Raw genomic sequence first — 15,534 nt, 5'->3', positions numbered from 1 at the left:
GCAAATTCAAATCAAAATGAGGTGTGGGTGACAGAATTTTGAGAATTATTTGGGTAGTGAGGTCTCTGATATGCTGTTGTGAATGGGTGTTTTAGGTCACTCAAAGAAACACTGGCAAAGGTATCAGCAAAAGCAAGTTTAATAAAAATGTGAAAGCATGATGAAGTTCATTGGTGAAATGCACTCTACTGCTTACTAGATGGTTAAAGCACACAGAGAAAAATCAGACTAAAATCTAAAATCAGTCAATCTAATACTAAAGTCTGTCTAAAATTATCTGCATGGAGGCTGGGGATGGGAAAAGGTAAGGATAGAAAAGGGTAAGGATAAAAAGGAATGAGTCACAAGGTTCAGAGTGGACCCCCTTGCCAAACTCAGCCTCAGACTTAACCAACGGTTTAGGCCTAAAGGTTTTAACAGCTCTTAAACATAACAGCACTTAATTGATAGCATAATTTAAACAATTTAAGAAAATACTTTGTAAAATTTACAATGAGCACAACAGTAACTCACAGGCTTAACTTATGAATCTAACCTACTTAAGAATCTAAGAGAGCAACATTCATAGTACATTTGCTATAGTGTATTCACACTTGCATGCACACAGACCTAAAGGAGTATGTACAAGGTATGTAATACCTGTGAAAAATTCCCCTCGAGTTCAGTGCTCAGGTTGGATGCCTTTGCACCTTCTCAAAGGGCAAAGGGTTGAGCCTCAAGGAGGGGGGGTCTCAGCCCAGGCTCCATCACTGGCTTTTGGCTGTGATCCTCCAAGTATAGCAAATTTGGGAGTTTGCTGGGTCTGAGAAGGGTCTCACTCAGAAGGAGATTTCTGGTCGCAGCCCACTGTGGTCCAGGAGAGCTCAAAGGTCTTACTTAGGACTGCTGTTTATTGGGTCACAGGAGAGTTGGCTTTGAGCATAGTAATTTTCCATCCTGGCCACAATTCGGGTCAGTAACTTTCTGTGAAAATTCAATCCTAAAAATGCTGTTACACATGCATTGTTATTCGGGCGGGAGAAATAAGTTTCCAAGGCTGTTCGCTAAATAACAGGAGCTCATTAGCCAACATAAGTTCCTGGGGGCAGACAGTGTTTCTGATAAGCTCGAGGGGAGCTTAGCCCAGCTATTATTTATCAAGGCCAAGGCCTAACAAGCATTTCTGAAATCACAATGTGGGCTGAGGTGGGAGGAGGGATGTACCACTATGTATGCAAGGCAAAAAAGCTGCTGCTGGGAGAAGGATTCAAGTTGGAGAAACTCCTAAGGAAACACTATGTTTGCGGAGCTAGAGGGTTTCCTAAAGCAGACGTTGATGTTGCATTTCAGACTGGACAGAGTGATTCCTCCAAACTGGCCTGGTGTTTATTAAAAGCCAGAAGAGCCACTACTCACAGCTGGCAAGAAGAAACAGCATGTCCAGTTCCGGTATCTCAGCTTGTGAGAGGCTGCTTTTCCTGCAGAAGAAGGTTACACATGCCTTGCAGTTTAAAGCCAACATCTCAGCATCAAAAACTGGCATGGCCATAAAATGGTAACCATTGGGAAGACAATTGGCAGGTTGGCTGTCCTTTGAAAAAGAAGCAGCATGCCAGACAACTAATAAACTTGCACTTCCAACTGTGAAATAGTTTATTCCTTCCATTCTAGGTTAAAACAGGCAGTTTGTGCCACGTGCAGAACTCTAATTTTGCCCTAGATTTCTTTCAACGTGTCTGTTCAGCTGGCCTGCTTCACACTTCACTGGAGTACAATGTCTAAGATGTCATCAAGACAACAATCTAGAAATAGTAACTTAACTGTCTCCAAACTACCAGCCCAAAAAACAATTGACTCTGTGGAGGAACTGTGTGGCAGTGACAAGTACGTAAGGGAAAATATTTAGATGTGGGCACTTAGATAAGAAGAGGGATAGCTGTTATCTCATGTTAAAAAACCATCTGAAGAGAGTGGGAGAAAAAAGGGCTCTTAACTGGCTGGAAATATTGACATGATTTTCAGCTCACTGGAAAGCATGGGGGTATAATGCTCAGGCTTCTACTGAAAAGCTCTTTAATTGTTTAGTCCTCTGTAACTTCATTAGGTGAAACAGCTTCTTTGCTAAGCTAACAAATGGACTCTACCACTATCAAGTCCATGCTGATTCTAGTTCATCAAATGCTGATTCTAGTTAACTTTTACACCTGTGAGCTGATAACCTGAGCTAGACAGAGGCTGACCACAAGCTCAGCTAACTGAAACACATACACAAGCTTCACTTGTGGCCAGAGTTCACACTGGATGTAGATTTTGTAGAACTGGTGGATGACTTCCTTCCTGCTGACTAGACAGTCACACTCATCCTCATTACAAGCCTGAATGCAATCAGCCCAAACACTGCTGTCCTACTGAAGAGGCAGAAAATGGCCTGTGGTCCTTGCCTTTCAGGAAGGCTATGCTCAAAATGCATGAATGGGAAATGGCACCTACATCTAGCTCCCGCTCTTATAAAGAGCACAAGCAAATTTCTCTTCAGTTCTACTTAATTTTTATGTAGTGCCACATCTTTCATCCTTCTCCTGTGGAGTCAGGTACCTAGATATATTTGAGAATGTGGGTCTGAGTAAAGTGGTAACAACTAGGCAAGCAAAAATGCTACCAGTATGTAAAAGAAACAAAATTCTCTTTCTTTCTCTCCCATATTCTCTTGACACTGAGAGTTTGGATAGGAAAACTAATTTTTCTATCCATCAGAAAAGCCAAATTCAAAATACTTTACAACAACATAAGAAAAAAACGAAGCTTACTGGAGATACTCAAGAACTGCTTGGACACAATCCTGTGCAACATGCTCTAGGATGACCCTGCTTGAGGAGGGAGGTTGGACCCTTCCAACCTTACCCATTCTGTGATTCTGTGAGGACCTTATAGTTTCTATGTGTGATGAAAAATCTATCACAGATTTAAATTCAAAAGCTCACTTAACTGTAAGATACATCCCTTTTTGTCTTCTTAAATGTTGCATTTCTACTTTCAAGTCATTAGAAGAACTGCTCAAATTCTCCACACCCTTACACAAAGCTAAATTTGTTCTAATATTAAAAAAAAAAAAAAGTCATGCTCAGTGTTAAGGATGGGCCAGTGCTTGAGAGAACATGTCCAAATTTGAAGGTAGTGTATTTATTATCATATTTTCTAAACACATAATAGAAATCCAGAAAGAGTGAAACAAAGGAGATGGAAATATGCTCCAGTACAGAGAATACCTGATAAGCATTAACTTTATCCTATAGTGACACCATGAGGAAAAAAGAAATAGACCACACTAATTTAAAAAATGCATTAGATGCAGTGCAGTCTTCATTCTTCCAATTGTGATTATTTGATAATGATAATTGCTATGATGCAGAATGTCAGGCTTGGGCATGTCCTAAGCAAAAATATCTCAGTGTTTGTAATTGAGACTAGCACTACTTATTTCTTGAGTTTATGTTGCAAAGAAGACTAATATTTTAAGTTACCTTCCAGACAGTATATAAGCATATAAAAGTATCAGTGATGGATTAAGTAAACACTTCTGCGTTGGAATTAAGTGAATTTACTGAAACATACCAGTGTTTTGGAATGCTGTGCATGAGTGGAGGTTAACATGAAAAAATACTAGATAATTAACCATGGCCACCTCTCTGTCACAACCATTACATTTCACTCAGTTACACTTACATAAAACTTCAATGGTTACCTATGCCAAATACCTCAAAAACCTAGAAAATTAAACTGATTGCTACAAGAAGTAAGGAAGAAAACCTACTAAAGTGCCAACATTATCCACAGCCCATGATGTGGCAAAAAGTCCTTGGGTGAGAAGGACCTCAGAAATACCAGCTGCTACCACATATACTACAGAAAAAGATGGGGGAAAATATTCTGCCAGTGTGAGTTTGGGGAAACCTGTTCCCCATCCAGAAGTCCAGTCATTGCATGATGCAATCTGCAAGGAAACAAAAAGATAATTCTTTTTGTTGACAAGCCTAAAATGTCCTGCCTTTCTCCCACACATGACAAACATATCACTTCTCAGCCCTCTCTCCAATTCAACAAAACAAATCCAACACAAACTTTACACTGCAAGACTTTTGCCCAACCCAGGAATCATTTTTTGTGGTACTCTTCTAAATTTTTATTGAATCCATTATGTCCCTGAAATACAATTACCAAAGCTATATGCACTATTTCAACTGGTGTCTTATTAATGAAGCAGAGAACACCTTCTCACTCCTTCAAGACAGATCCTTTTTGTGTACCCACAGGCCCTTTTTACATACCACTGCTGACACCTGGAGTTTGTATGAATGATACCATACACTTTCATTCCCACACCACCTTTCTCAAGATAGTGGACTTCAGAATGCCAGTGAGGCTGTGACAAAGCTATACTTTGTCCATAAGGTAAGAAAACAGTGCTGTTGGATGTTGAGAGTAGACATGAATCATATTGTGATAGCTGGTTATTCTTGCAATTCACCCTTTGGCCAATTTATATAATTTATATCATAGAATCATAGAATGGTTTGGGTTGGAAGAGACCTTCAAGATCATTTAGTTCCAGCACCCTTGCCATGGCAGGGACACCTTCCACTAGTCCAGGTTGCACAGAGCCCCATCCAGCCCAGTCTTGAACACTTCCAGGGATGAGGGATCCACAACTTCTCTGGGTAATCTGTTCCAGTGCCTCACCACCCTCACAGTAAAGAATTTCTTCTTAATATCTAATCTAAACCTCTCCTCTTTCAGTTTAAAGCTATTACCCCTTGTCCTATCACTACATACCCCTGTGAAAAGTCCCTCTCCAGCTCTCTTGTAGCGTCTCTTAAGTACTGGAAGGTGCTATAAGATCTCCCCAGATCATTCTCTTCTCCAGGCTGAACAGCCCGAACTCTCTCTGCCTGTCTTCACAGGCTTTATCATCAAAGGTTTTATAGATCATGGACAAAAACATTAAACAACATTGTACCAATAATGTGACCTATATTTTAATCCATCTAATGTTCTCTACCCATGCTACAGAATAGGAACTCTTTTAAATCAAAATATGGTGTGATAATAAATCAAATTCGCTAAAGAAATCCAAAGCTCATGTATTAACACTGGTGTGTTATAAAAATCACAAAAAATAAAAATCATAAGCAAAACAGTTAGAAATCTGTCAGTAACATTTGCCAAAACCAGTCTCTCAAAAAACCACAACAGTCAATAATGCCTAGAAAAATTCTGTGGTGCTCAGAATAGGCTCTACTTTTCCATATAACCTCAAATCTGGCATTCTACTGTTTTCCTCAGGACTGATTTCAGGTCAACAGTTGTTGTGGTCATCTCTCAAAACACCAGAATTGTCATGGTTCACAATCCTTTAAAAATTTCTCATTTTTATAAGGTATGATAAATTTTACCAGGTGTGATTCAAAGGACACTTCATCTTATCTATCTCAGGCATATGGCTATTTATTATTTGGACTTGGAGATTCAAAATTCTATAGTTTGAACAAATGCAACCTTGCTACCTGTTAAGATTACCAATTTTCAATCTCTGTGATTAACATATTAGAAAGATGCCATCTTTCCAACATCATATTTCACAACTGTGTCACTGTGATCAATAGAATAAGCTTCTTTTTTAATTACATAGGTTTAATATTAAACAATCTCTCTTTTACTTCACTTATCAATATTTCAATCCTTGGTGTAAAAACCCCTATCCGTTGCTCTTATAGTTTACTTTGTAATTTGCACTCTAAAATATCATAAACATGATCTCCTAAGATATTTATCTGTATTGCACTGCAGCTTCTACACCTTTTTTAAAGGAACGTCATGTGAGATAACATCTCATTCAGCAGGTTTGGTGGTGTGGTGAAGATTTTTTCACATCTGTGGAACTGTGACTCCTTGGACCCCTTTCAAAGCTTTCCAGCTTTGACATATCCTACATTACATCTGTGCTTCCAACCACGTGAAAAATTTACTTGCTGGAATAATTCCAAATCTGTAACTCCGTGATCAAGGTGATACCCTGTTATACAAGGAATATGCAAGCAGAGTACAGTCAGCAACATCTGGAAAACTGATAATTTTTTACACCTTGAAATTGCTTTCATAATTTGATTTCATAATAAAGATTTCATAAAGGTTTGCTTTTCAAGAATGTCTCTTCTGATCCAAAGCCAAGTGTGTGGGTGTTTTTCATCTCGCTGTAGTTGATTTAACTTGTAAAAGGAGAGTTAACTTCCTCTCTATAGTTTCTCTCAATTACATAAACATTCCTGTGAGCAAGTCAGTAAAAGTTTATGACAGATTTAGAGCTGCTTGGTGATAATTTATGAGTACTGTATGTTGGCCTGATTACTGAAATGTTTGTTATATGGCTTAATATGTTTAACGCAGCAAGAATCTGTCAGGAAAAAACAATTCTGAAAGGGAAGGATAGATTAAGGTACCCAGTTTTCATACTCTACTCAGTTCTTAAGGAAAAATGCCAGAATTATTTGAATATCCTATTCAACATAGCCTCTAAAACTAGCTTAGAGAAAATAAAAACAAAGTCCAAGAATCTCTAAGAGCAAAACTTGTATTTCAAATGGGAAGTGAATATTACTTAACTGCTAAAAAAAGTACTGCTTCTGTCAGTCACCACACAAACACTACCGCTACAGTTACGCAGAATTTTTGCAGTCCTCCCCTTGGAACTGAGTCCTAGAGCTACAATGCCTAGTTGGGATGTTCTTGCTTTGAGGTTCTGACTGTGTTTAGGAACTTTTCATCTTTTCCCTTAAAGAAATCTTAGCAACTGTGAACAGTCACTTCAGAAATAACACAAAAAAAACCCAAAACCAAACAAAAACTACTTTGTAAGAGCTTAAACATTCCACAAAACACATTCAAAGCAGAAGACACTCAAGCTTAAAGCCCATTACTGATTGTCTTAGGTATCAACTTAGACATCCAAACTTCGTTTTTGTGAGAGAGTTAAGACCTCTTGTATTTGCTGCTAACTGCTCAAAGTGTTCACTGTGAAAAATTTCTCATTTTCCAGATAGGTTCCTGCTTGACAAAACAAAAACATGGACAGATAAATAGTATTATCCTAAAATAATTTCTATCCATGATAGAAGTCAAATAAGGAGCAAACTAAGTAATGATAAATGGAGGAACAAGTTGCATAAGCTGGAGGCACTGTGGTTTAATTTTTGAAAAGGAGGAAATGTAATTTGTATGCCAAATAAAAATAAATATAGAAAGGATAATACTTTTTAGAGAAGGTGATTTTAATTTCCTAGATTCACATTTTAGCAAAATGATGCATAACACACATGTGTAACAGCTTGTTAAATATCATTCTCTTTTTTTTTTGCTAATATATGGTGAAGAAACCAGAGATCCAGAACACAAACTGAGAAAATGTTCCATTCTACAGAGTCATTTTGTGATTAAAAAAAAAATAAAAAATAATGAAGTACAACTTTGCTCCAGCAAATCTTCTCCTAACATTACCAATATTAGAACCTGAACAGTGGAACCCCTCATTTAAAGAAGGTTGACAATAGTAACTAAGGACTAAATACGACATGTAATGAGGGGTACAAGCAGTGTGAGAAACTGCAATGTGTAAAGAGCTTCACAGCTAGTAGAAGCCTAGGAGGAAAAGTAGACTATAACTCAAGGAATAAACTTATTTTTTCACATCTATCACGACCAAAAGTTTAACCCTTTGAACAAAGATATTTCTGGGAAAAGGAGATAAAGCAACTGAATTGGTAGACTTCTAGCTTATTGCCTTCTACTGTGTTTAATATATTTTTAACCAAATTTAAATGTTGAAGATATACTATGAAGTAAATTCCAGGTCACATGTAGTTCTACTGCGTTGTACCTGTCTCTGGCAGGTGTTCACTGTTACAGCCTTGCAGTGGAAAATGATTCTCCCACAAGTTCAGCTTGGTCCCTTAAACATTCCTTTGAATGAATGTGTGCCCAAAAGATCTACCTCAAACCCAGTGCTCCAGAATATGAAAAACCAGCTGCTGAGTCAGAACAGCAATTTAATAGCTGAATTATTGATACTGTAGAAATAGTTTTTAAAAAATTACTATCTGCTCTATAATTTTTGGGGTGGAAAAACAACAACTCTTTGGCTTTGTGAAATTGAGAGTGCCACATCTGGCACTATTATTTCTTTAAATATTTTGAAAATTCAGACACACTCAGATAGCCTTTTTTAAAGCTATTTTTGAATATATACTGAAATAGAGGTAAAATTTAAGCAACATTTCTTTTGTCCAAACTCTTTGAAACTCTTCCTCCTTCAATTTCTCACATTGATAAGACCATACATTTCCTCCAGTCTCTCAGCTGGAAATATAAAATGTATAATTGCTATCCTGTACTGAATATAAACACCGCAGCACCTTGTAAGAAGTCATGCAAATACACTGAAAAAATTAGGAGCTGCCAACTTCTTTAAGTATATCTTACATTACCACTGAGTGCTCAAACATCAAGACATGACTATCCACTTCAGATTGGATTCTTAAGATCAAAATTTTTGATCTGTATTTAGAGATAGATTTCCACAGGTCTGTGCCTATGTCTGTTCACTTATCTAATCTTTACCACAAAACCCAAACCTAAACAAACAAAAAAACACTCATGTACACCATGAACAAAAAAACTGTTAAAAAGACAAAACTCTAAGCATTTCCAATTCTCACATTAGAAGTACACCATTCATCTCATGTATTATTTCAGTGCTGTTAAAACAAAAATACATTTTTCAGTTTTCCTTAATCTTTTTTGTCCTACACTGCTTCTGCTGAGAGGCTTATAAACAACAGTCAATACTGATCACAGCATTATATTAAAAGATTAATTAAAGTGGTTCTAACTGGGAAGCACAGAGAGAAATGTCCCTGCCATTGTGTCTCTGGGACAGGAAAACTTGCTCTCAAAACATGTCAAGACTAAGATTTCTTATTAGTATGGTAAGAGTTTGAACCAGCAGGCTACAAATTCTTAGCACACATAAACCCAAATACTGACCCTAATGAGGAAGAGGAGTATGGAACAGTTATCACTATCTTTGGAGAATGTTACAGGCAAATAATATGATTTTTAGAAGTACAAGATCCCTTGTCTCATGTGCTAGAAAGTACCAGTTATCTATAGAAATTAAATTTTCTGTACAATTATAGAGAAGAATTAAAAGAGCTTAATGTCCTAGAAAAGTAACATGAAATAAAAGTTTTAAAAGGTATTTTAAATATCAAGCATACTTTGTATGCCTGTATGCATTACAAATAACACATGCTTTACCTAAGAAGCATCATGTTTACTTTTATACAGTTTGATTGGGTAAATTTGTCTTTGCCTAATTTTGAGTCATTTTAAACATCATGATTTTCAAAATTCATCTGAGTTCACATGTTATTAGAGAAACTGGACAAAGCTAAAAATAAATCAGAAAGATACACAAATAAACCGAAAGAAGTCAATACAGTAAGAAATGAAAAATACCACATAAGCACAGGGAGTCTAATTGTGCCATCCTAAGTAGGTACTCAGATGAACCCTCTTGAGTACAGAACAAGAATCCTCTCTAGCCTGAAGGACATGAATCTAACTGTTCTCAGAGTACTTCTTGTACATACAATGTATGGTTTGTTAAATGGAAACAAGCACGGGAAGCTAATTTGTTCTGTAAACAGTCAGGGCCCAAGAGAGAAACTGCTTATTGAAACACTTCTAAGATACTTTAGCTTTCTCATTCTTCTGAGCAAACACACACATGCCACTTCAATAGTTCAACTAGTCCAATTATCACAGTTGTGCTATATCCCACAAGCCTAACTGTAGGAAGTGATAAAGCTGTCAATAACACATGTAGACTTAAAATCTTACTCCTCTATATTCTTTTGGAATGCACCCTAACAGTCCCAGCTGAGGCCTCTACTAAATCTATTTGCAAGGTTTCTCATAAAAAGGCCTTTTAGAAGAAAGATGTGCAGTAAGTTAATTTGGAAAAAAACACTCTTAAAAGCCCAGAAAATCCAACATCCACATTTCAAACCCACTGCTGCCCACCTCCCCAAAAAAAACCCACACCAACACAAATATGGATAGCAGCACACTGCACAACAGCTTTGGAAGTGCTGAAAAATACAGGTCCATCTACTGCAGAGTTCCAGTCACAAACAAGCCTAGTCTCAGTTTAACATCTTACTGCATATTGGCAGAGTCAGTGACTGTGTCGCATTCCTAGTCTGAAAGAGCCAAGTGAAATTGAGCACGAAAAAATAAAAACCCCAAACCACACCAGAAGTGTTCGGAGTATCTGGCACAGTCCCTGTTCTCCAAACAGTAAAGGTCATTTGGCTTCTGCTTTTCTTGAAATCACAACAGAAATAAGGTGTCCCAACTCCTCAGAGCTCTTGGGCATCATTGTAACCATGTATGAGCCCAAATAAATTTACGTCTTAATAGTAGAAACAAGGAGGAGGAAAGCACAACATGGACAAATACACTCGAGTGTGCTACCAGAGGGAAATACATCCCCAAGGCTGACTTTTCCACTCCTTGGCATTGCCATGGCATCTGTACTTGCTATGAAGGAGAAAGGGCAATCAAATAGTTCAGTAAGGGGTTTATGTTCTACTAGCAATTGCAAGAACATACCTGAATTCTCCGTGACCTACTGGTATTCTAGTTTTACCGGTTTCTTGAAGATGGGTGGAACTGCTCTCGCTGCAATGTTCTGTTCCAGGAGGGCAGAAGAAACCACCTGAGTCAGAGTGCTTTCTCAGCTTGGCTTTTCCCTGAAACCTGCAAAGGCATCAGCTTCTGTAAAAACATACTGGGAGAGCAGTGATAAGGACACAGACTATGTCATAACTAGATACAACCTGGGGAACGGGGTCCCACGCAGAGGCTTCACTAAATTTCAAAATGGTAAAAAAAACCCCAAAACAAACAAGCCAGCAATTTGCACAGCATTCTAAAATAGGGAGTTTAACTGTATAATTTTCTAAAGAAGGCAAAATAATTTTGGGTTGGGGGGATGTCCCTCTACTGGGAACAGGTTACCAGTTCCAGCTCTAACTCCACATTCCAGCACTACAAGAGATCTATAAACCTTTATACAGAAAAAACTCAGACAGTAAGGGCACAGTTCTATTTCAAATGACTGTGTAAGATAAGAGAGGGGGAAGGAGAACACTGTAGTTAAAGGAACGGTACACCTCCACACAATAAAAAGCATCCTCTTGGGCAGGTGTATCTCACTTAGGTACAGTTCCCAAGGAAAGAGAAAGGAGCTGTGGGTCTAATTGCCAAAGTGAAGACACCAAAACTTCTACAGAAACTGATAGGCATGGTTAATAGGAAGTGTACCTAAAACTTGTTTATATTAAAGCATATTATAATTTAAGTTAAAAAACTAGATAAAATTGGCAATGCTCATTAGTTAAATTTGAATGCAGACTCATTCAGTTTGATCTGACATTACAAGAATTAATGGAAGCACTAATGTCCAATCTACATACCAATGTCCATAAAAATTGCTTCTAGTCAAATTTCCCATTTCCTTTAAAATACATCTAACATGAAAGAGAACAGCTAAATCTGATGATACAGGAAGACACTTTTTATTACAGTAAACTGTCTTCTTAAACATTTTAAATTAAAGAAGCTGCTGTTCTGGTTCGTATTGTAATAATTTTTCACTTGAATTTTTTCATCCTCTCCCTGCGAATCAGATCTACTCTTTGGCTCTTCAGACTTTTTCATCACTATTTCTCTTCTTCCACTTCAGCTATAAACACCTACAGCCAACTCCATACATTTACATATGTGATCGCAACCATCCCAACTCAATTAACATTACCTTCTATGAAACACAGCTTCCTCAGTTCCAGCAACAAGTACAATGCTGCTGCGCTGTCATTCTTCCAGAACAATCCAAGAATGCAGTATTCATCTCACATTTTGTGCTACTTGCTTCCTACTCATTCGACATCGCAATCATCTATAAACTCTGCTCGTGCACCATTTACTTTCTGCATTAAACTATGATCAGTTTTTCCTATCATCAGGGTTTAAATAGTGTTCTCACAGAAGACAACTTTCTGCGTTGGTTCCTCATGGGAAACACTTATCCTGTATCTCTTAACCTGGACTGGTCTCTAAGTTCAGTCAACAGGGTTCTGCGCAATAAGGACAGCACAGATCCACATCTTGGATCGAGGGATATTTGTTGAGAGAAGCTTCCTGTTCCATGATTCTTCAGCTATTCAGGGAGGTACTGATGGGCTCTGCACAAATTAGTAGAAACAACTCTGTCCTGAACACTGCTGGACATGTTCCAGGACTTCAGTTCACTTCTTCCTCCACACTCATGTTTAATACTCTGGCTCACCTGTCAAAGTATTTTTGATGTAATTTGTAAAGTATCATTATGATTAGATTGAAAATAAAATCATAGTGAAAGACAATAAAAGAGGCAGCACTCTCTCTCCTTCTTACTATGTATTAAGAAATACTCAAGAATTCAAGTTCATTTATAACTTTGGCAAGTATTGCCTGGATTATCTTTATTGAATATTGTACATACTTAGAAAACAAAACATCACGTTCTTTTCCATTGAATTTCTTCTCTTTACATATCTGCCAGCAGTACTTTGATTATACTGACCCGTATTCAACAGCACCTTAGAAATAGCAGAATTTCAAGTTAAAAAAGAGGAAAAACTGGTGATTGTCAAAAACAGGGAAATACTAAGAATGCATATGAAATCTTCTGAAATGCACACAAAAAATACTATAAGTGAGAATTTCATTATTCAGTATCAGTTGAGATACTTCCTACTGTACCTTTTACAATCAAGTTGTTAGACAGTGTTTTACTGCCAGCTACAAAAATATGAAAACCACATCAATGCTTGTGCAGTTGCCTACAGCAGTTGAGGCGACTGAATAGAAAAAGGCTTACTAGGTATCTAAGAAAAAATTGTTACCTAATTATTCACACAACATTTGTCAAGTGTAATTAGTACAAAATGTCGATATTTCTACCCTATACGGAATCTATAAATAGACTGTAAAAAATTTAAAAAATAAATTAAAAAAAATCACATATTACCAGGCAAGAGATCAACTGGGCATAGAATCCCATGTAAACAAAGCTGACGACACCAAAGTGCCTCCATAGTATAAAATGAATTTTAAATCCAAAAGAAAAGAAAAACTATTAAATTCACACCTTTTTTATACTTTTCAATACACAGCTTTTAAGCCATTTCCATTCTCAGTTTAGCTGGTTAGTTGTAGTCATCCTTGGACTGCAAATGTGGCACTATCTCTTCCACTTCAGTTGCAGTAGCCTTTCAGATTTTTCCTCCAGAAAACAAGACTCAGGATGTTCCCCTTAATAGCAACAGCTCAGACGTGTTACAAGCCACTTTATCTCCACAGATTCGAAGCATGAACATCCTTACCACAAATGGGAGGCACTGCTGCTGTAAACTGAACAGCTACTTGATTTGGTTTGAATGTCAAGCACCAAGATGGCTGGTTTCATATTTCAAGTGAAGAATGCCCCTCCTTCTTTCCATTCCATACAAAGTGAAAATCTTTGCATCCCAGTAAAAAAAAATGGTTTTGCACCTTATACAGTTGTGTTCATGACTAAAGAACATTTAGCCATCAGCCTCAGCACAAAATATAATTTCAAAGTATTATACTCTTATTATTTTTTCAGTGATATTAATTTCAACTAATTTGAACAAATCTTAATATAATTTCCTTACAGAATTGGAAGCAACATACTTAAAATGCAAATCAAAATTTAAGGATTATAATAACGCTTATTAAAACCAAGATTAAATGCTAGTTCATTTGAAAAAACATACATAAATGTACATAAATATACAGGAAAACATCATGAATACAACAATGAAATATAATTCACAGCTTAATGAGAGTCAGACACACATTTAGCAGAATTTTGTTTCCAGCTTAAAAAATTAGTTATCTTTGCAGTGTTTGGCACACTGATCAGAATTTCTGTAATACATAAAGAATACCAAGATTATCAACTGTCACATACACTTTGAAATTAGGAGACACATGTATTGACTTGAGGTTTGTTCCATTTGTGTAGAAGGTTTGTAAGGATTCTCCAGTAGTTACATTCCACCACTATAAAAAATAATAACAGTTTTGTTAGTAGGACCAAATTCTTTTTCAGTGAGATTACAGTTTCTAATTATTATTTTCCAGAATATGCTGTAAGTACAAATAGCAAAGAAACTGAGAAACCTTCAACCATCAGTTTACTGTAGTCTGAAATTTCACATTTCTCAGAAAAACTATAGACCAATGCTAAATTGACTTAAATGCAATCCAGCACCAAGCTGTTACTCAACCGTGCCAATAAGAAGTCTACCCTCTATTCTTCAGATTTTGACTGAAGCAGCAAAATATCACAACAGATTACCGTCAGCTTTGATCATCTAGAAAAGCAGATGGTATTACTAGTTTTTAGCTTACTCATCTCATGAAATATGTAACATTACAGTTGTGTGCATAATACAGATTTGCAACTACACAGCTATAATGTTCTGATTAAAAACACTGTCCCTACAGTGGCTGCTATTTGATGAAGACACCCAAAAAAAGAAAGAAAAAACCAACCAAACAAAAAATGGATCTTAATTAGCTCCTGAACCTTTATTGGTGAATAAATGATCAGGTGCTGTGCCAGCACTCACACAACAAGTTTAACAGTTCACAGCTGGATACACCTTATCTATGACTAAGATGACTCATTTGTTTAAAGGTATCGTCCACATAACTCTACAGTACAACTCAGTCCAGTTTTTAGGGGTCCAGACTTCTGAAATGTTCTAGAACTTCACTGACTAGCATCTCCCTACAAAATGGCTGTGTGTTTTCAGGCACATCATACACATCCATCTGTAGATCTTGAAAGAGAAGTAGAAACACAATACTTCGAGAAGACATGGTGATTGAATATGGTCCCACGACCGGGAAAAGACAAACATCATACCCACTTTCACAAAGAGCAAAGATGGTCCTGAGAACAACAGGCCAGTAATCTTCACTCTAGTGTCTGGGATTATTACAGCACAAGTTTTCGGGAAGCTAGTTGTTTTTGTGAACAACTAGCACAAATGTAGCGAAGATAAATCATGCTGAACCACCCAATTGACTTCTGCTGACAATAATGGCAGCTCTCCAAACAGCATGGAAAGAGCAGCAGATGTGAATAACCTCGACTTTAGCTAAGCCTACAGTACGGTCTCCCACAGTGTCCCTATAGTCAAACGGGAGGGATAAGGACTGGATGAGTGGAATACAAGGTAGGTAACAAACTAAGTGTATACTGCTAGGTTCAAAAGGTAGTAGCCAGCTGATTGGTTACTGTGTGTTGAGCCCCACCTGAGCAAAAGAAAAACACTGACAAACTGGAGCAAGTCCAGCCCAGTT

The 15,534-nt window shown here is 37.2% G+C and overlaps 1 protein-coding gene across 8 annotated transcripts in view; it reads right to left on the bottom strand.

The window, feature by feature from the left end:
* APAF1 (apoptotic peptidase activating factor 1) overlaps positions 1–15,534 on the bottom strand; it is an 81,053-nt gene that overhangs the window by 35,641 nt on the left and 29,878 nt on the right. For 4 of the 8 annotated variants that reach the window (XM_017804309.1, XM_017804308.1, XM_017804312.1 and 1 more), the window contains one exon: positions 12,590–14,223. In XM_017804309.1, coding sequence (XP_017659798.1) covers positions 14,080–14,223 — 144 coding nt within the window. In that variant the 3' untranslated portion in view covers positions 12,590–14,079. Of the gene's footprint in view, positions 1–3,161; positions 3,971–10,704; positions 10,852–12,589; positions 14,224–15,534 lie in introns of those variants that run through there. The other 4 variants (XR_001873051.1, XR_001873053.1, XR_001873052.1 and 1 more) reach the window with 2 other exon arrangements.

The sequence above is a fragment of the Lepidothrix coronata genome, unplaced genomic scaffold, assembly GCF_001604755.1.
Source record: "Lepidothrix coronata isolate B3197 unplaced genomic scaffold, Lepidothrix_coronata-1.0 Scaffold9, whole genome shotgun sequence".
Lineage (NCBI taxonomy): Eukaryota > Metazoa > Chordata > Aves > Passeriformes > Pipridae > Lepidothrix > Lepidothrix coronata.
This window is presented reverse-complemented; position numbering and strand designations above follow the sequence as displayed.